Source organism: Dendropsophus ebraccatus, chromosome 11 (genome assembly GCF_027789765.1).
Source record: "Dendropsophus ebraccatus isolate aDenEbr1 chromosome 11, aDenEbr1.pat, whole genome shotgun sequence".
Lineage (NCBI taxonomy): Eukaryota > Metazoa > Chordata > Amphibia > Anura > Hylidae > Dendropsophus > Dendropsophus ebraccatus.
In genome coordinates, this window is record NC_091464.1 from 33,736,963 (window position 1) to 33,759,425 (window position 22,463).

General features: G+C 42.5%; 1 protein-coding gene across 5 annotated transcripts; it reads left to right on the top strand.

Moving 5' to 3' along the window:
• Nucleotides 1–197: 197 nt before the first annotated feature.
• LOC138767632 (arylsulfatase H-like) lies at nucleotides 198–20,572 on the top strand. Of its 5 annotated transcripts, XM_069945271.1 has the most exons (11): nucleotides 198–298; nucleotides 2,380–2,514; nucleotides 7,447–7,568; nucleotides 9,181–9,303; nucleotides 9,592–10,009; nucleotides 11,048–11,184; nucleotides 12,862–13,011; nucleotides 13,910–14,072; nucleotides 15,498–15,619; nucleotides 18,579–18,962; nucleotides 19,251–20,572. In XM_069945271.1, exons 1-10 carry the CDS (start codon nucleotides 276–278, stop codon nucleotides 18,947–18,949), a joined length of 1,764 nt encoding a protein of 587 aa, XP_069801372.1. In that variant the 5' UTR covers nucleotides 198–275; the 3' UTR covers nucleotides 18,950–18,962; nucleotides 19,251–20,572. The 5 variants fall into 5 exon arrangements, with proteins under 5 accessions (XP_069801372.1, XP_069801371.1, XP_069801373.1 ...); XM_069945270.1 differs by lacking the exon at nucleotides 19,251–20,572 and having other exon boundaries at nucleotides 18,579–19,067; XM_069945272.1 differs by lacking the exon at nucleotides 19,251–20,572 and having other exon boundaries at nucleotides 12,877–13,011; nucleotides 18,579–19,067.
• The last annotated feature ends 1,891 nt before the right edge of the window (nucleotides 20,573–22,463 follow it).

Consider the following 22,463-nt stretch of genomic DNA (forward strand, 5'->3'; position numbering starts at 1 on the left):
AGATTTTTCGCTGCATAACCCCCTTAAAACATTATGTGCTATATCCGCCTAAAGTAAGACCGATTTTGTAAAATGAGCTTGGTTATTAACACCCAAACTAGCTGCAGCATGAAGGAGTTAATTTTTAACTAAGTCTTTACAGGACCAAATTTGTATAAATGTCAACAATGTGGAGTTTGACCAAGCCAGGTCTGCTATAAAAGGCTAATAAAACTGTATGGACATTGTGATATTCATTCAAATTCATCACATTTTTCATCACTTCGGGGTGAGGAATGGGATATACAAGAAGGCATGGGTAAGTACCAATGAGCTACTCACTATACAGCATGTATTATTGTTACCTGGTTATGCTACAAGGGTTAAAGGGAACCTGTCACCCCCGGCGCGCACGCTCCTGAGATGAGTCCAACGCTCATAAAGAATGACTGAGCGTCTGACTCACCAGTCATTCTCTATGAGAGTTGGACTCATCTCAGGAGCGCGCGCACCGGGCTTCGGGCGCTGAAATCTCCGTCACCCGACCGTCTCAAGAAGCGGGACCCGGCGCGATCAGGTACGTATAAGGTGCTCTAGCGGGGGGTCGGAAGCCTGTCACCCCGGCACGGGGGGTGACAGGCCCTCTTTAAATTCAGCTGCGCTACCTTTGTAGGGATCATCTATGTGTGCTGCTAGTACAGGAGGCCTATACCGTGTACTGTCACTTTGTGCTACTTTTCATATGTTCTCATAGAGGTGTCATGGTTAAGTTACATACTGTTTACCCTACTGGCAGCATACATTAAGCATGATATAGTGAGGCCCAAAATGGGGCCCTTTACTAGATGGTGTACACACTGCTGGACTGTTGGCAAGGTTTTTGTGGGCCCTTGGGCGACAGAGCCTCATCAGGCCCCTGTATAGCAAATCATGTGGCATCATTGACATCAGACCCCTACTACTAAACAAGATGCTAGGAAAGCTAGGTGACCCCATTATACAAGAGGCTAGGAAAGCTGGGTGACCCCATTAAACAAGAGGCTAGGAAAGCTGGGTGACCTCCATTATACAAGATGCTAGGAAAGATGGGTGACCTCCATTATACAAGATGCTAGGAAAGATGGGTGACCTCCGTTATACAAGATGCTAGGAAAGTTGGGTGACCTCCATTATACAAGATGCTAGAAAAGTTGGGTAACCACTATTATACCTACTATACAGGACACTAGGAAAGCTGGGTGACCCGATTATACAAGATGCTAGGAAATCTGAATGGCCCCATTACACAAGATGCTAGGAAAGCTGGGTGACCTCCATTATACAAGAGGCTAGGAAAGCTGGGTGACCTCCATTATACAAGAGGCTAGGAAAGCTGGGTGACCTCCATTATACAACTTCCTAGGAAAGCTGAGTGATCTTTTTATACTTGCTATACAAGATGCTGGAAAAGCTGTACAGCCCCTCTCTCCTCCTCAGGCCCTGCACACTCAGGCTTATTCTTCACCCGTGGTAGGTGCCAGGGGCGGGGCTTACTGAGACATACTGGGGGCATTAATTTGTCGGTACAGTCCCTGTGAAACTGGAAACTTGTGGGGGAAGCCTGCCTTATCACTCCATGGGTGTCCGGTGGCCCTGCATTCCGGGGTGCTGACACTGGCCCTGACTGTTGGTCACAGGTGCTTACTGCAGTAAAATGGGTATACAGCTGCAGACACTAGAAGAATAAATACAAACTATCAAACAGCAAAACTGTCTGGGTTTCCCTTAGCAATCATTAAAGGGGTTAGGGTGGGTTCACACTGCATTTTTTGCAATCCGTTTAACGGATCCGTTATTTTTTAACGGTCAAAAAAGTAGTGTCAACAGTACTTTATTGTGAGTCAAAAAAAACGCATCCATTTTTTTTTTTATGGAAAAACGGATGCACACAAATGCATCCGTTTTTTGCAATCCGTTTTAAAACGGATCAGTTAAACAGATGCTAAAAACGCAGTGTGAACCTAGCCTTATCCAGTGCCACAAAAACATGGCCACTTTCTTTCAGAGGCAACACGACTCTTGTCTCCAGTTCAGGTGCGGTTTGCAATTAAGCTCTATTTAATTTAATGGAACTGAGAAGCAAAACTCCACCCAAGCTGGAGACAAGAGTGGGGCTGTCTCTGGAAGAAAGTGGCCCTGTTTTTGTAGCACTGGATAACCCCTTTAAGATTGAAGTTGTGAAAGCTTTCAGAAGGAGAGCACATAGCACACAGACAGGTTGTCAATAGTGTTTTGTTAAAAAAAAAATTGTAACCTGGTTAGCTAAAGCTACTGTGAAGATCTGGAAACTGTACAACCACAAGTTTTACCTTGCACATTGGTATGCAGTAACAAATTCCACCATTTTTTTGTCTGTTTTAGGATTTTTCTAGTTATCTTGCATTTAGTCAGTAACACACCTGTAATGGCCTCAAACCCTAAACCCAACTTTGTGCTGCTGCTGGCCGATGATCTTGGCATTGGAGATATTGGATGCTATGGAAATGACACAATAAGGTATATTCCAAGTCATACATAATTTAAAAACTATTACCCTGTTTCTCCGAAAATAAGACAGTGTACTTATTTTTGCTCTTATTTTTTCCCATGAAGAATTCAAATTTATTTTTGAACAAAAAAAAAAGAACATTTATTATATAATGCTCTCCCACAGCAGTTCCTGGACTACTTGTACAGGGGGGAGTGTATTGCAGCTTCTGGCCACCAGGGGGAGCTCATCACAGCACACTGGTACAGCACAGCAGGGACAGTGTACTGTATGGTGGCAGGCAATGGGATAATGCAGACTGGGCGCATCTAGCAGTAGGGGACAACAGGGATGGCAGTAGGCCTCAGGCCTCTTAATGCATTGTCTGCAAATTTACAAGTGACCGTTGTGGAAGAGAGCATTGGGATTGGCAGCAGGTGACAGTCTTTATGTCCTGCATGCAGCTGCTCTGCAACATTTGGTGAAGATAGGGAATAACAACGGTGAGCTAAAAAGAATCACAGCTGTATGCCCTGGTGTTCTGTTTGTTGGGCATGCTTCAAAACAAAAACTTTGCTAGGTTTTACTTTTAGGGGAAGCCTTATATTTAGCAATTCAGCAAAATGTCTACTAGGTCTTATTTTTGGGGAAACAGATTATTATTATTATTATTTATTGTGAATTGTGTGTTCTTTTCATCAAGATGGTAAAACAATGTGTTCTGTGGCATGTAGCACCAACACAGATTATGTATTTTATATGCAGAGTGGTTTTTCTTACTACTTGAAGTAAACATCCACCCTTGATCCTTTTTCTCCCAAAGCTATAACTTATTCATTCAAAACTTGAAATCACCTGAAAGAATCACACTAAATAATACCGTCTACCTGCAGCCACCACTAGGGGGAGCTTGAGAGCTTTCTGCATACATTGAAATCAGCTAGAAAAATTGTGCTGTAGGCTCCTAAACTAATCCTAGTGGTGGTTACATATAGCCATTTTTTTTTAAATAAAGCAACCCAATTAACATAGGGGTTAAACCATCTGTAATACCTATGGCCTGTCACCGTATAGACTCTACAGAGACAGGGCCAGCCTTTGCAAAACTGTTTTCGGCGACCCTCCACCCCCCCCCCCCCCCCCCCCGCACACACACACACACACACACACGGGGTCTGCTGAGACCCCCTCAAGGTGTCATAAAGCTCCTACAGCCTCCCACTCCTCCAGACAATATCCAACACCCATCACCCTACCCTCCTAAATATTACTGCCACACCGCAACCACTACCATCACCACCATATTGTTACTGACCAAATCCAGTATACTAAATCTGATAAACAGTACCAGATAACAAGTAACAAATATTACCACCACATACTGACTAATACCACCGCATAGTGACTAAGACACCCACATACTAACAACACCTCTGCTACTGTATAATATCCCCACATACTAACACCACCTCTGCTACTGACTAATACCACCACATACTGACTAACACCACCGCCGCTACTGAATAAAATCCTCTGTACACAGATCACTATAGAGGTAGGGCCAGCCCCACACAGGTTTTGTACACCATATACATTACAGTGCAGTTATATCCGGTGACTCACAGGGAACGTCTTCTATGATCAGAGTTCATTTTCTTCTTTCTTCTTCTGCCTTGGGCCATCATGAGAACTTCTTTGAGCCACGAATCCACAGAATCTGCCAGGCAAACATATTAGACTCACTTTGGCACCATCCTCATCACTCTACAAACTGCACATCTGTATTGGCTCCTTTACAACGGGGCCAAACAGGCTGTTTTGCTAGCAACTCTTGCATTCATTAGCATACTCTTACCAGTTACATATAAAGATGTATAAACTTTAAAACAGAGCTGCAACCCTAATAAACATATATTAATAAATTAATACAACACATTAGACCTTAAAGGGGTTCCCCAGCTTAATTAAAAAAAATAAAAAATAAAAATACTGCCTTCTAGGGCTATAAAATAATAAACTAGACTGTACTCACCTCACCCCAGTTCAGTGCTGAAGCTCCAAGCCTCCCTGGGGCTGCAGTGTGTTTGGAACATTTAGGAGAGTCGGGATAGTGCATTATCAGAGTGAGTAAATAGGATAACCAGAGCATCAGCGTAAATAGTAGTTCATTATATTATAGAAAACAAAAAAAAATTGCACAATTATTTATAAGTATAACAAAGTCCTTTATTTACATATGCATAATTTACAAAAATTTATAAAAACTAGGGAATTTGATGGGAAAAGACACAAATAACACAAGGCCAGAGGGGGAGAAAGATCTCAGTGTGGTAAATCAATATAAAATTAGAAATTATAAGTGCTGCAATATTATGTGTACCAATTGCAACACTACCATCTGGTGGTCACTGAAATTATAGCAGATGACAAGTATTTAACCTGCAATGCAGTTACAGCATAGATGTAGTATTATATAATATAGTATAATGGAGGAGAGACTGTTTGTAACCCCTCAGCGGCCAGCCAGGTAATGAATTGAGCACCACAAGTAAGGCCCTACAGATTCCAATTCCTATCTGACCACACAAGTGAAAAACAAACCAACACTGAGATCTTACCCCCGTCCGCCCCACCAGCCTGACGCACGTTTCGCTCACGTTAGCTCCTGATGAAGTGAGCAAAACGTGCGTCGGGCTGGTGGGGCGGACGGGGGTAAGATCTTAGTGTTGGTTTGTTTTTCACTTTTGTGTGGTCGCATAGGAATTGAAATTTGTAGGGCCTTACTTGTGGTGCTCAATTCATTACCTGGCTGGCCGCTGAGGGGTTACAAACAGTCTCTCCTCCATTATACTATATTATATAATACTACATCTATGCTGTAACTGCATTGCAGGTTAAATACTTGTCATCTGCTATAATTTCAGTGACCACCAGATGGTAGTGTTGCAATTGGTAAGCATAATATTGCAGCACTTATAATTTCTAATTTTATATTGATTTACCACACTGAGATCTTTCTCCCCCTCTGGCCTTGTGTTATTTGTGTCTTTTCCCATAAAATTCCCTAGTTTTTATAAATTTTTGTAAATAAGATAGGATTACTGCTTTCATTTTCACAGGGAGCAATGGTTGCTAGGGCAGCTGCCTCACAACATCCACAGTAATACCTGGTAGACCCCCTACTCCATCTATACAGTACATGTATACAGGGCACCCTACTCCATCTATACAGGACCCCCTACTCCATCTATAGAGGACATGTATACAGGAGCCCCTACTCCATCTATACAGGACATGTATACAGGAGCCCCTACTCCATCTATACAGTACATGTATACAGGGCACCCTACTCCATCTATACAGTACATGTATACAGGGCACCCTACTCCATCTATACAGGACCCCCTACTCCATCAATAGAGGACATGTATACAGGAGCCCCTACTCCATCTGTACAGGACATGTATACAGGAGCCCCTACTCCATCTATACAGTACATGTATACAGGGCCCCCTACTCCATCTATAAAGTACATGTATATACAGGACCCCCTACTCCATCTATACAGTACATGTATAAAGGGCCCCCTACTCCATCTATACAGTACATGTATATACAGGGCACTACAGGTATACCAAACTGTGACTGGGTAACATTGCCACACCAGACCTGACCAATACCGCCATACTGTGACTGGATAACACTGCCATACCAGACCTGACCAATACCGCCATGCTGTGCTGGATAACACTGCCATACCACACCTGACCAATACCGCCATACTGTGACTGGAGAACACCGCCACACCAGACCTGTTCAATACCGCCATACTGTGACTGGATAACACCGCCATACCAGACAAGACCAATACCGACACACTGTGACTGAATAACACTGCCATACGGGTAAATACGACCCTGCAGGTATACAGGACACTACAGGTATACAGGACCCCAAAACTATACACTACAGGTGCACGGGACCTCCACCAACTATATACTACAGGTATACAGGACCCCAAAACTATACACTACAGGTATACAGGACCTCCACCAGCTATATACTTCAGGTATACAGGACCTTTACCAACCATATACTACAGGTATAAAGGACCCCAAACTATACACTATAGGTATACAGGACCCCCAAAACTATACCCTACAGGTATACAGGAACTCCACCAACTATATAGTACAGGTATATAGGACCCCAAACTATACACTACAGGTAATCAGGACCTCCACCAACTCTATACTACAGTTATACAGGAGCATCAAATTATGCACTACAGGTATACAGGACCCCCGAACTATATACTGCAGGTATACAAGACCTCCACCAATTATACATTACAGGTATCAAGGACCCTCAAACTGTAAACTACAGGTATACAAGACCTCCACCAACTATACATTACAGGTATACAGCACCAACTATATACTACAGGTATACAGGACCCCCCAACTATACAGTACAGGTATACAGGACCTTCACCAACTGTACACTGCAGGTATACAGGACCTTCCTCAACTATACACTACAGGTATACAGCTCCCCCCAAATACACACTACAGGTATACAGGACCCCCCCAACTATACACTACAGGTATACAGCCCCCCCAACTATGCACTACAGATATGCGAGACCCCTAAAAACTATACATTGTGGGTATACAGAACCCCTCCAACTATGCACTACAGGTATACACTAATTCCACTGATTAACTCAGATGAAACAATATCTTTAGCTTGGCACCTTAGAACAAATCTAATTAACACACTGACACTTTATACCCGGGCAGCGCCGGGTACATTTTCTAGTATATGTATGTATGTATATATATATATATATATATATATATATATATATATATATATATAAAATATTATTTATACATGTAGATATATAAGTAGGAAAAGACCTTTTTACATAAATTCTACGTATTATTTTCTTATCAAAGGACACCTAATATTGACAGACTTGCAAATGATGGAGTTAAATTAACCCAGCACATCACAGCAGCACCAATGTGTACACCAAGCAGGGCTGCCTTAATAACAGGACGGTATCCTATGAGATCTGGTGAGTAAATATTATCTCCTCTCAGATTGTTCTTATGTGGAATAATGACAGCACAAATAGGGTTAAATACTCCTCAGGACCGCATCCAATATTGTGCAGCTGTACGATACTAGAACTACTTTTCAGTCTTTGAAATAAATAACTTGTGCATCTGTAGTGAGGTAGTGCAGGTTTACTTGCAGAGCTACATCATGTCACAAATTTAGCTGCTGGCACTGATTGGCTGATCACCAGAGACGCCGGGAGCTCCCAAAGCAAGCCGGAGCGCTGACGCGGTAAAGGATGCACCGGGCTGTGGGGGGTTAAGGGGGGTGACTTTTAAATACTCGCAGCGGGAGGATAATCCCACTGAGAGTATGGAATCTCATTGAAAATAACAGTCAAGGATCCACAGGGGATTTTGCTGCAAATTTGCAGCGTGAAATCCACTGCGGATCCCTTGTGTGTGAACCAACCCTGAGGCTGCGTTCACACTACGTATATTTCAGTCAGTATATTTCAGTCAGTATTGCAACCAAAACCAGGAGTGGATTAAAAACACACAATGTTGAAATTGAGTGGATGGCCGCCATATAACGGTAAATAACTGCCATTATTTCAATAAAACCGCCGTTGTTCTGAAATAACAGCAAATATTTGCCATTAAATGACGGCCATCCACTCAATTTCAACATTGTGTGAACAGATCCTTTGTGTTTTTAATCCACTCCTGGTTTTGGTTGCAATACTGACTGAAATATACTGACTGAAATATACGTAGTGTGAACGCAGCCTAAAGGGGTATTCCACTCAAACATAACTTTTCATATGTTGCTGCCCATGGGGAGACAAACAATTTATTCCATACTTTTTATTATCTATTCAGTCTCCTTTCCCCAGTTCTGAGCTGCTACTTTCTGCTGAAGACAAAAAAAAGTGTGTGAGCTTTCCCCCCCTCCTCCCCCCTCCCTTCTGAGACAGCTGATGTAAACAAGTCCCTATCTGCATATTTGTAGCTTCTTTGTAATGCTGGGAGGATTAATCTGAGGTCAAGTTGCAATCCTATTGGCATTACAAAGTTGCAGATAGGGACTTGTTTACATCAGCTGTCTCAGAAGGGCAGGGGGAGACAGAAAGAAAAGCTCACAAGCAGTTTATTATGTCTTCAGCACAAGCAACAGCTCAGAACTGCGGGAAGGAGACTGAATAGATAATAGTATGGAATGAATTGTTAGTCTCGCCATGGGCAACAACATATGAACAGTTATGTTTGTCACCTTCTGTCAAGGAAGTCGAAAATTCTCCAACTCTTAACTGCTTTCTTTATTAGGTTGTTAAAATTAGAGATGAGCGAACCTCGAGAATGCTCGAGTCCATCCGAACCCGAACTTTCGGCATTTGATTAGCGGCGGCTGCTGAAGTTGGATAAAGCCCTAAGGCTATGTGGAAAACATGGATATAGTCATTGGCTGTATCCATGTTTTCCAGACAACCTTAGAGCTTTATCCAAGTTCAGCAGCCCCCACTTATCAAATGCCGAACGTTCTGGTTCAGATCGACTCGAACCCGAACCCGGTTCGCTCATCTCTAGTTAAAATATGTAATGGGTTATAATCTGAGTTGTTATTATTAGGTATGGCAACATGTGGCGAACGTTTTGTGCTACGGTGGATTGGTGTATCTGGTGGACTCCCCCCGAATGAAACTACATTCGCCTCACTTCTGCAGAAACAAGGCTATTCTACTGGATTTATAGGTAATGTTTTAAAACATACAAACAGGTGCTCTTGGTTATTTTTGCCAGTGCTATAGACTTAAAATGGAGTGGCTGGGTGCACAAACTTCTCTAAGTCACCACAGTCATGTGGTTATGGGGCAAAGAGAACCCAAGGCTTTTGTTTGGCGACTGGTGGGATAGTAGATATTACCTATCCAATGAATAGGCAGTAATAACTTCGAATCAAAATATCACAATAGGGCTTTGGAGTGACTTTCGCTTCAGTTGTGTTCTATGCTTTTACCACAATGTCTCTTATTTCTTTAGGCAAATGGCATCTTGGTTTGAATTGTGAGTCTTCTAATGATCATTGTCACCATCCTCTTAACCACGGCTTTGATTATTTCTATGGTTTACCCCATACTCTCGTCTACGAGTGTGGAGGAGTGAATATATTAGATGCTCATCTTCAAGCACAACTTAAACTTCTTACCCAACTTATGGCTTTTGCGGTGATGACGTTGGTGATTGTTAGATACAGTAACATGCTCACCATCAGCAGGAATCTCATCCTCTACAGTGCACTGTTTACGGTATTATTTTTTATCACCTGGTACTTGAAATATGGATTTACACAACACTGGAACTGCATAATTCTGAGAAATCATGAAATCATTGAGCAACCAATGAAGATGGAAAGAATTGCATCACAGATGGTGAGGGAGGCGCAACAGTTCATTGAAAGGTATGTTACATTAAAGAGGTTATCCAGCGTTTAACCCCTTCAGGACGGGGCTAATGTTAATTTTTTGGGATTTTCGTTTTTTCCTCCTCGTGTTTAAAAGGCCACAGGGCTTGCATTTTTCCACCTAGATACCCACATGAGCCCTTATTTTTTGCACCACTAACTGTACTTTGCAATGGCAGACTTCATTTTTCCATAAAGTATGCTGCAAAACCAGAAAAAAAAATATTCGTGCAGTGAAATTGTTTTGGGGGGTTTCTTGTTTTCGCCATTCGTTCTATAGTAAAACTGACATGTTATACATATTCCTCAAGTCAGTACAATTACAACGATATGTAATTTATATGACTTTTATTTTATCTGACTGCTTTTAAAAAATTAAAACCTTAAAAAAAATGAAATTGCTCTATTACTATCCTTATAACGCTTTTATCCTTTGGTCTATGGGGCTGTGTTAGATGTCATTTCTTGCACCATGATCTTTTCTTTCTCTCAGTACCTTGCTTGCGTATATGTGACTTTTTGATCATTTTTTATTACAATTTTTCTGGATTTGATGTGACAAAAATGCACAATTTTGCACTGTGGCGGGTCAGGAATGTGATAATTTAATAGTTTTGGCTGATTACGCACACGGCAATACCAAATATGTTTATTTCTATTTACAAAATCTGAAAAGGGGGAGGGGACTTTTTATTAATAAAAAACACTTTTTTTTACAGCATACCTGAACTTGTCTCAGGGTTGACAGCCTGCTCAGCCAATCACTGGCTAAGTATAGACAGCCTGCTCAGCCAATCACTGGCTAAGTATAGACAGCCTGCTCAGCCAATCACTGGCTGAGATAGACAGCCTGCTCAGCCAATCATTCAGTGCTGCCCATATCTTGTACAGTAGTCAGACTCTCTTTCACCTGAGAGCCACAGCGTATACAAGTTGTGCATATATGACTGCCATAGCCAAAAAGAACTGTAATATTATATGTATGTCTTAAACATTACTACGTAGAATAAACATTTTTATTTTGTTTATTTTAAGAAATAAGAATGCCCCATTTCTGCTCATCGTTTCCTTTCTCCACGTTCACATTCCATTAGTAACCACAAAAGCATTTACTGGAAAAAGCAAGCATGGTCCTTATGGGGATAATGTTGAAGAATTGGACTTTATGGTCGGTAAGTCATAGATACAGTGGGGCAGACTTACTATTCCAAATGCATCAAATTCTGTCTGTATTGGTGTACATGCCTTGCAATATGAGTGCAAGGCTGAAATGTGACAAGAGTGTGTGTCTTAGATGCAAAGGGCCACAGCTAAGTGAAAAAAACGGTGACCTAAGAAGCAAAACCATGTGCAAAATTGTACCCAAATTTAGTTGCAGGGTATTGGTGTAGAGAAAGCCAACTAATAGGTGGTGTAACGTTGTACACCAGGGGCGATGCTTCAGATTTATCATGAAGCCTGAACTACTGTGATAAACCTGATGTATCTGCAGACTCCCGTATTAGAGATAAAGAAATCAACCTACCTCAGTGTTTCTTTTTATTTATTAGCAATGCTGTAGCCTATTCCACCTGTCAGATAATTGTTTTTAATTATAGAATGTCAGGCAGCCAACAGCAAAACCAAAAGCCACAAAATAAACCAAAAGCAAAAACTAGACCAGGAGTTAGTGGTTTTATCATACGGCTATTGATCATGTGGTGAAGCATGTTAAAATTGTTAAGTACTATATGTGTGAAGCCAGCTTTGCAGTTTAAAGGGAATCTGTCACTAAGTATATGTCGCCTTAAATGAGGGAAGCATAAACTAGTGATAGAAATGCTGAATAGATCAGTGTATTACTTGTATAATTCTGCTTATCTGTTCTTCTAATATGCAGGAGAATAGGATTCTTGCCACACCCCTCCCCCTCCGCCCTCCAGCTGCTGATTGACAGTTGACTGCCTCTACACAACATGGATAGATAGCTGCCAAGCAGTAGCTGGTGGGCGGAGTTTTCTATTTGCAGATGTGTACAGAATCTGCACATGTGGCCTTTACACCATAGTGCAGCACTGTTTACTGTATAGGGAATGGACTCAGCTTTCCTCTGCTGAAAGGCTGAGATGTGTCTCACTTTACAGATAAACCGTACAATACATTGCTAAAATAAAATAAAAAAGTGCACAGTTCCAAACACTTGTTTGGAATTGTGTGGAATAAAAAGTCTACATTACTAGTCTGTACTGCCACATACTGGTCCGACTTGTGCCAGAATGTCATTTTTTGGGGGGGAGTTTTCTCATCACATGCACTGAATGTAGGTTCTAAAAGAGATGTGTGAACATGCTCTAAGGAGGTCTTTACTCACCGCCTTATAATCTTGGAAAAATGCCAAATTCATGATCTGCCTTACATGCATGGCGTCTTTTTGGTGTGGCATTTTTCTTCCCTTGTTTTTGAGGCTCTGTGCAGCATCGGGGTGAGGGTGGGGGGTAGGGGGTGTAAACGGTAGTGGTTTTTCTCCCATAAAATTAAATGGAATTCTTCTGCTCCATTAAAAACCACTATTTTGTTTTTACTGTGGGCCAGATTTTGCTCTGTTGGGGGGTGGGGGTGGGGATAAATCAGCCAATCAGCGGCTGAGACAGAACCCCTTTGCAGCTGCTGATTACTTAACCCCCTTCCTTGCAGGCATATATGCACTGTTAGATCAGTATGGCCCCCAGGGCCTTAAATGGGGATGCTGTGCATCCTAACTTAACCCCCTGGGGTCCACATTGTTCTGTATGGCACCCAAAGGGTTAGGTAGAGATACAATGCAGTATGTGATCCCTCTATAATCATTTACGGGCTCAAAATTTCAGTAGTATTTTTTGTTTCAGGTTCAGTAGTGAACACTATTAATAATGCAGGTTTGAAAAACAACACAATGATCTATTTTGCCTCTGACCATGGTGGACATTTAGAGGTCAAGGAAGGCGAACTCCAAACTGGAGGTTGGAATGGAATTTATAGAGGTGAGAAAAGAGTTCAGAGCATAATGTAATGGAGCAATGTATGTATTAATAGTTGTTCTAATTATGACATTTTGGTTGGATTTAATTGGTGGTGATCTGGTGTTCAGATTTCCACGATGACTGAAATGAAGGGGCAGAGGCTGAACAGATTAATAGAATAGAATATCTATAAGCTATATACACGGCTAACTTTGCATCTCCTGGGAAGCAAAATGTCTTGGTAAAAAGCAATTAGCACAAATGGGACATAACACATCATTTTATTAATCATATATTCTTTACATTTTATTTTAAAATGGATATTCAGATAGTTACTGCCCGGAATTCTCCTGTAGGCTATGTTCACACACAGTACGGACAACGGCCATTGTTTGGAACTTAAAAACAACAGCTGTTGTCTTAACTGTCAAACAATGGCCATTGATGCTGTAAAAATAGCATTTAAATCAATGCAGAACGGACATAAATATTCGACATGCTGCCAGTTTCCACGAATCTCACCTAGTTACCTTTAGGGCTGTTCTGTGATCCAGCATCTTCACAAAAAAAAAAAAGTCTTTATTTCACGATCTGTAGCTGTTGCCAATTCCCATTGCAATTTTAATGTTTTTTGTCCGTACTGCCGTGTGTTTCCTGCTTACTGTACCGACAAGCAGAAAATGCCTGCTGCTGATCAGTGGCTGCAGAAGTGACCCGCCTTACACTGCAATTGCCTAAGCGGGCAATTCCTCCATGTTGAGTTGGTGAACAGGAAGCATATGGCAGTAAACTACTGGTAGACTTGAACAATTTCATAATGGGAGCAACAATGGATCAATAAGATGACTATGACTGCAATATTTTAAACTGTTTATCTAAAGGGCCTTTACAAAATGTTCTTCTTATGTAAAATTGCCAGGTGGAAAAGGTATGGCTGGCTGGGAAGGTGGTATTCGAGTGCCAGGGATATTCCGGTGGCCTGGTGTGATTCCTTCTAATGTGGAAATTGATGAACCCACAAGTCTAATGGATATCTATCCAACCCTTGTCTACTTGGGTGGTGGTGATTTGCCAAAAGACAGGTTTGTGCTATAATGTTTTTTTTTTTTGTTGCATTCTTAGGCCATGTTTACAAAACGTATGTTTTACATAAATTACGTCCGTTGTTGCAAATTGCAACAACGTCCGTGATTTATGCAAAACATATGTTGCATTTGAATGAATGGAATCCCGGCCGGAGCGTATACACATAGTTTATGATCCGGACGGGATTCCATCCGGCCGCATGAGAAACTGACATGTTAGTTTTCTGTGGCCGCTATTCATTGAGTACCGGCTGCAGAGAGTGTGCGGCTCAGATTGTGGCTGTAATACCCAGACCTCTTGTGAATTAACTGGCTACCAGCTGTCACACCTGGTTCCCCAAGGTGTGGAACATGACTGCACCACTCAAAATTAAGAAGAACATATGACAGGTTAATTAACCCATAGGGACACAGCAAGCTGAACTGGTAGACAGATACATTTGTCTAGAGATTCCGGCTTGGGTTTTAGCTTCCAGCTCTCTGTCAAGCTGGGTCAGGGATGGAAGGTGGGGGATAAGGAGGGGTTTCCAGCTTTTAGCAATTCAGAGCTTAAAGGACAACTCTGCCGCTGATAAAAAAAAAACTGAACTGAAGCTCCAGTTGGTGTCTTCAATTTTTCTTCACTTCCTGGTTTGGCCTTTCCCATGATGCACTTTGTCTCCTGTGATGTCTAACTGACTCCGTAGAACTGGCTTACAGCTTGCTCAGTCAATCAGAGCTGAGCAACATGAGTCATCTGACAAAGGGAGGCTAGGCTAAGTTTCCCTCTTGATGATGTCATTGCCACAAAATGGCTTCCACAGAGCAGCCTGGGGTCAACAGTCATTAGATAAGAATGAGCTTACTTCACTTCCTGGTGGGAGATTAAGGGGGGAAAAGATAGGGAAGGGGGACAGATAGGTGATTGAAGCATATTACAATGTTATATAACTTTGTAATGTGTTTCAATTACTGGGAAACAGCTTTTCACCAGAGTATCCCTTTAAAGTCTCTTTGAATACAAGCATTTTTCTTTGCCCTTTCACACTGAGCAAAACGGCAGAATCCCACCTGCCTCAGTGTCACACAGTGTCTCTATGGGATGGCTTGTGCGCCTCTGCTTCCATCGCTCTCCAATCAAAGAATTGACATGTCGTTGGTATGTGAGCCATCCCATAGAGACACTTTGTGACACTGAGGCAGGCGGGGGATCCACCATGGAATTCTGCCTGTTTTGCTCAGTGTGAACATACCCTTATGGAAGCATAGCTGGATATATGAAAGGTACCATGTGTCTCCCTGATCTAACAGTGTCAGTAGGTTGGAATAGATTCACTTTAAATAGTATGAAAGTGTAAAGGGCAGTAGGGATTAAGAGAGAAGAATTTTAGTCAAGTAAAATAAAAGCAAGAAACTACAGCTATTTTTTTCCCGTTTCATTAGAATAATTGATGGACAGAACTTAATGCCTCTGCTCACAAAGCAGAAACCTCACTCAGAACATGAGTTTCTTTTCCATTACTGTGGCCTTCATCTACACGCAGTCCGCTGGCATCAAAAAGAGAGTAAGTAAGTCCATGTTAATGATTTACTGCCCTGAACACCATGGGGTTTCTATGTTGTGTTTGTGTAATTTTCCTCTAGTTTCAACTAACACAAATATCTGGCGGATAGGCTACATGGCTAGCTGGTCTCCAGAGAAATCATCCTCTATATACACTCACCGGCCACTTTATTAGGTACACCATGCTAGTAACGGGTTGGACCCCCTTTTGCCTTCAGAACTGCCTCAATTCTTCATGGCATAGATACAACAAGGTGCTGGAAGCATTCCTCAGAGATTTTGGTCCATATTGACATGATGGCATCACACAGTTGCCGCAGATTTGTCGGCTGCACATCCATGATGCCAATCTCCCGTTCCACCACATCCCAAAGATGCTCTATTGGATTGAGATCTGGTGACTGTGGAGGCCATTGGAGTACAGTGAACTCATTGTCATGTTCAAGAAACCAGTCTGAGATGATTTTAGCTTTATGACATTGCGCATTATCCTGCTGAAAGTAGCAATCAGATGTTGGGCACATTGTGGTCATAAAGAGATGGACATGGTCAGCAACAATACTCAGGTAGGCTGTGGCATTGCAACAATGCTCAATTGGTACCAAGGGGCCCAAAGAGTGCCAAGAAAATATTCCCCACACCATGACACCACCACCACCAGCCTGAATCGTTGACACAAGGCAGGATGGATCCATGCTTTTATGTTGTTGACGCCAAATTCTGACCCTACCATCCGAATGTCGCAGCAGAAATCGAGACTCATCAGACCAGGCAACGTTTTTCCAATCTTCTACTGTCCAATTTCGATGAGCTTGTGCAAATTGTAGCCTCAGTTTCCTGTTCTTGGCCCCCGGTGTGGTCTTCTGCTGCTGTAGCCCATCTGCCTCAAAGTTGGACGTACTGTGCGTTCAGAGATGCTCTTCTGCCTACCTTGGTTGTAACAGTTGGCTATTTGAGTCACTGTTGCCTTTCTATCAGCTCAAACCAGTTTGCCCATTCTCCTCTGACCTCTGGCATCAACAAGGCATTTCCGCCCACAGAACTGCTGCTCACTGGATGTTTTTTCTTTTTCGGACCATTCTCTGTAAACCCTAGAGATGGTTGTGCGTGAAAATCCCAGTAGATCAGCAGTTTCTGAAATACTCAGACCAGCCCTTCTGGCACCAACAACCATGCCACGTTCAAAGGCCCTCAAATCACCTTTCTTCCCCATACTGATGCTCGGTTTGAACTGCAGGAGATTGTCTTGACCATGTCTACATGCCTAAATGCACTGAGTTGCCGCCATGTGATTGGCTGATTAGAAATTAAGTGGTAACGTGCAGTTGGACAGGTGTACCTAATAAAGTGGCCGGTGAGTGTATATATATATATATATATGACCAGAAAATGTACCTGCCACTGCCCAGGTATGAAGGATGTTTACGGGGAAATCGCCAATATACATTACAGATGTAAATCAGAATCTCACAAAGTGGCTGTAAGTCAGTACTGATCTTGGTTTAAAGAGGACCTGTCACCCCCTGTGCCGGGTCAGAGCCCGGCCGACCCCCTGCTAGAGCCCCTTACACTCACCTCGTTCCCGAAGTCCCGCTTCTTCAGCCGGTCCCGGGACGGAGATATCACAGTGGAAAGTCCGGCGCGCGCGCTGCTGAGGTGGGTCCAATGCCCATAGAGAATGACTGCTCCATTCATTCTCTATGAGTGTCGGACTCATCTCAGCAGCATGCACGCCGGACTTTCCACTGTGATATCTTCGTCCCGGGACCGGCTGAAGAAGCGGGACTTCGGGAACGAGGTATCACAGTGGAAAGTCCGGCGCGCGCGCTGCTGCGGTGACTCCAATGCCCATAGAGAATGACGGCTCCATTCATTCTCTATGAGTGTCGGACTCATCTCAGCAGCATGCACGCCGGACTTCCCATGGTGATATCTCCGTCCCCGGACCGGCTCCAGGAACGGGACTTCGGGAACAAGATGAGTATAAGGGGCTCTAGCGGGGGGGCGGCCGGGCTCTAACCTGGCACGGGGTGGTGACAGGTTCCCTTTAACTTATGGGTCCAAGTCAGTAAGATCAGCTGCAGGTTGTCACCCCTCTCTGTTATTAAAGGGGTTATCCAGTGCTACAAAAACATGGACACTTTCTTTCAGAGACAACACGACTCTTGCCTCCAGTTCAGGTGCGGTTTGCAATTAAGCTCCATTCACTTCAATGGAACTGAGCAGCAAAGCCCCACCCAAGCTGGGGACAAGAGCGGGGCTGTCTCTGGAATAAAGTGGCCATGTTTTTGTAGCACTGGATAACCCCTTTAAAGGGGTTATCCAGTGCTACAAAAACATGGCCACTTTTGCACCACTCTTGTACCACTCTTGTCTCCAGATTGGGTGGGGTTTAAAACTCAGTTCCATTGAAGTAAATGGAGCGTAATTGCAAACTATTTTTCAGTATGGAAATCTGTCAAAATACAATGTAATAAATGTACTGTATTTTCCTGCGCTAAAGACTACTTTTTAACTCAGGAAAATCTTTTTAAAAGTTAGGGGTCATCTTATACGCAGGGTGTTGTCTCATAGGGTAGGTGCTGAAAAACTCCAGAACCGGACTGAAGAATCTGCGATCACTACATGCGGTGGGGGGGGGGGAGATACAGTAGAGTAGCACTGTACCCAGAAAAACACACCTTTCACCCATCTGGTCCACCCTTGTATCCTGCTGGAATTACTGTACCTCCTTCTCTGCCTCTCAGATCTCGCTGCTGTCTGATGTTTATTAATTTTTATTTGGTGTGCGTTAACGGGTAGTCTTATACGGTTAGTATATCGCAAACACTATATTTTAACTGGAAAGGTTTGGGTCATCTTATACACCGGAAAATACCATAAGTGGGGTTTGGAAAAAAAATGCTACATTTTAAAATGTACAAAAAATGAAATATTTTATTTGAATTTTGTTCTCCTAGGTGGCGCTATTTGGAAAGCTCACTATGTGACTCCAGTCTTTTTCCCAGAAGGTGCAGTGGGCTGTTATAATGCTAGGTTTTGTGCTTGCGAAGGAGACTGTGTTCTTCACCATGACCCTCCATTGTTATTTGAATTATCAGCTGATCCTTCAGAATCCAGCCCTCTTGACCCCCATGTAGACCTATATAAGACTGTACTGAACAGAATAAAGATGGCAGTGGCAGAACATCAGAAAACAGTCAGTGAGGTGCCTGCACAGTTATGCTTCCTCAATAACCTCTGGAGACCCTGGTTACAGCCGTGCTGTGGGACATTTCCTCTCTGCTGGTGTGATAAGGAAGACAGCAATGTCACAGAGATCCTTGGATGATTTCTGTTCTGCAGTTTGGAAATCTTGGGTAGAGATGATTGAACCTCGGGATTTTTCAGGTTTGATCAAACTTCAACCTGCCGCATTTGATTCCCGATGCCTACTCGGTCCGTAGGGAAGGAGGAGACAGCCCGGGTACCGCCTGGAATTCCGGGATACAGCCTAGGTAATAGGCTGTATCCGGGAATTCCAGGCGGTACTCGGGCTGTCTCCTTCTTCCTCACGGACCGGGAAGGTATAGGGAATCAAATGCGGCAGGTTAGAGAATATTCAAGTTCAATCGAACCTGCAAAATCCCGAGGTTCGATCATCTCTAATCTTTGGTGGCCATCTTTGAAATGTACTCCAGTTTTATTACCCAACATATATTATGAAGTGGTGGACAAGTTGTATTGTTAAACTTTTGCACTGTTTATTCTATTTGCTTGTAATTCCCCTTCAACATAAGTGGGTAATTTACAATCACAGTAATTAAACTAGATTTGCATTTCCGGGAAAATACATAGTGCTTGAAAAGAGCCCCCCCTTACCAGTGACTTCCAGAGCGCCCCTTTACCAGTGACTTCCTTTTAGGAGAAACTTTAATCCTGGGTGCCGTCTCTTTAAGAGCGACTTGGGTCCCATCCCTTTAAGAGCCACATGGGTTCCTTTAAGAGCCACCTGGGTCCCTTCGCTCTTAAAGGGACCCAGGTCGCTCTTAGAGGGACCTGGGTCGCTCTTTAAGAGCGAGCTGGGTCCCTTTTAAGAGCGACCTGGGTCCCTTTTAAGAGCGACCTGGGTACTGGGTTACCATGACAATCTTACTCATGTCAGTGAGACAAAATCGTTAATGACCTTCCATATATTACAAATTCTATTGGCCAATAGTGGACATGTGACTGTGGATTGTGTAATACATTGCCTGACGAGACCTTAGAGTTCCTATTGGCTGCTATATTTCAGCTATTTGCATATGTGCTGTGATTGGCTGTTAGCGGTTAGAGTGTGGCCATTATTTGCAATGGGCCATTATTTTCTATGGGAAATTTGGGGTCTTTAAACGTAAATTTCTTAAAAACGACAAATCCGATCAAAACGCCTCACACAGTTGAGGGCTTCGAAACGCCGTTTGAACGGAGTGTGTGCGCAAAGTGGTTTGGGCTGTATTACGCGCAGAAAAATGGCTGGAAGAAGAAGAATACGGATTACAATATAGTGCTTTTCAAGCACTATAATTATTGTATAACTATGAAACAAGTGAACAGATCCAGAAATGTTCTTACTGATCCATCACTGAGTAAAGCAATGGGTGACTGTCACACATGATTATTATCCTCAGGATTGATCGTCAATAGCAGAATGGTTGGAGGCCAAATCCTAGCATATTGCTGATCAGCTTTTAGAGAGAGTTCACACTGAGAAAATTTAGCGAAATTCCGACGCAAAATCCCGTCTGCCTCAGTGTCAGATGGACCGCTTGTGCGCATCCTCTCTCCACTCAAATAACTGACAAGTCAATTCTTCGAGTGAATGAGAACGTAATTTGAGTTCCTTGAAATGCTAATTACCTACTGTATAATGGTTTATCTGCAATACTAAAATGCATGGATGCAGCAGAGATAAACTGAAACACGAAAACTTCCAATAGGTGGTATTAGAGTGAACTTTCTTTATTATGGAGAAGAGCTCATTTTCATAATTTTTTCCCCAGAAAGCATTAAGGTTGACTAAGGTGATCACATAATCAGAAGCTTCATTTGAAGGCTTTGTCATCAGTCATCATATTTTAAGGGAAGAACAATGCTACATGCAATGAAAAAGGGAAAAAGAAAAAAAAAAAAACACACAGTAAGTCAACGGACCTAAGTGTAAGTCAATAGGCTACAGTGGGGCATTAGTGGTATCCACTGTGCTACAGATCCAGCACTGTGTTTTTGTCTGTAGCCACTGTTACTTTTGAGATGAGCTGGTCTTAGGAGGGACAGCGTGGTCTGCCAATCTCTGGCCGCGGCACTGTCCCATCTTAGGCTGGGTTCACACTACGTTTTTGCAATCCTTTTTTTGCAAAAAAAAAACGGATGAAAAACACGGATGCAAGTGTGTGCATCCGTTTTGATCTGTTTTTCTATTGACTTCCATTATAAAAAAACGCATCCGTTTTTTTTTTAAGCGTACTTAAAAACGTGGTCGACCTCATTTTTGTGTTTGTTAAAAAAAACGGATCCGTTTTGATCTGTCTTTTTTTTTTTTTATAATGGAAGTCAATGGAAAACGGATGCACATAAATTGCATGTTTTTTTTCATCAGTTTTTTATCCGTTTTTTTTGTAACTCAGCCTTAGTCAGCTATTGGTTGAGTGGGCTGTCACTCCCGAGATGAGCTTGTCTCAAAAGTAACGGTGGCTAAAGACAGCGGGGGACACCAGCAACCATGCATCAGGACACCAGGGGAGCACGAAGAGGAAACATATAGTTATGTTTGCTTTTATGGCAGAAAGATTTAACAAATGTGTTCGCCAACAGCAATCACGCGCTTTGCCCCATAGGCAGGTATTAATAAAAATGTCCTGTGTCTGCTGAAGCCACTGCAAAACCTTCCAATATACATACTGTCACAGTAAACACATGGCACAAAGAAGTAAAAAAAACAACACACATTTATTTAGAGTACATGATAACAGGCAAATGGCAAGCTTTACAGCAACAGTATTAAAGGCCACACAAAGAGGTGATGCACATATAGCATTTTGTTTTAATACATGGTTTTGTCTTGTACTACATGAACAGCTCTAAAAAATTGACCAAGGCCTACCATTTGTATAGACAACTAATAAGAACCCTAAATCCAAAAACCTGTTACATAATGTGTTATATGACTTACATTCCAACTCTTCTCTATTTATCTAATGAAAAGTTGTGGCCAACTAAACAGGACTTCTATGCCATATGAACCGTAAAATGCCACCTTTTTATTTACAATATGGAACCAATAAACCTCCCTGGCAGACGTCTATCGTCTGGCATACAGGTGTATTTCAATTGCGAGACTTGGATAAGCTGCTGTGAGGCTCCTTGGGGCATCAAATAAATAGCCATTATGAATTTCAGTCAGCAGATGTCACGGGACAGTCAGGATTTAACCATGCACACACCCATACATAGAATATCATCATTTATCTAATTTATCTAATGCATATAGGCACAGACAACTCCTAACAGTGGTAAAGGGAATTTGTCATCAGAAAATTACCTCATTGGAGATAAGTATGTTCAGCTAGGCACTGTCGTTTCAACAATCTTGGCATATATCAATAGTACACGTGAATATTGGAAATGCTGTAATATATCTTATCAGACAAAAAGGTTTCTTTCTCCTGTTATCAAGCATCATCCCTCTCCCTGCTAAACAGAATCAGCTAAGCAACGACTTTTGTTTACTGCTTACAACTTGTAGCTAGCTCAGGGATCAGATTACAAGATATGCAAGTCTATGGAGAGGGGAGGAGGGAGATGGGAGGGGGAGTGCCAGGCAACAC

What these genes read in the sequence shown, in the direction of transcription:
- LOC138767632 (XM_069945271.1), top strand. Translation starts at nt 276, where the DNA reads ATGGGATATACAAGAAGGCATGG. An exon ending in ACGGTATCCTATGAGATCTG is followed by an intron (nt 7,569 to 9,180) that starts GTGAGTAAATAT and finishes TGTTATTATTAG; the next exon opens with GTATGGCAACATGTGGCGAA. An exon ending in CTATTCTACTGGATTTATAG is followed by an intron (nt 9,304 to 9,591) that starts GTAATGTTTTAA and finishes TTATTTCTTTAG; the next exon opens with GCAAATGGCATCTTGGTTTG.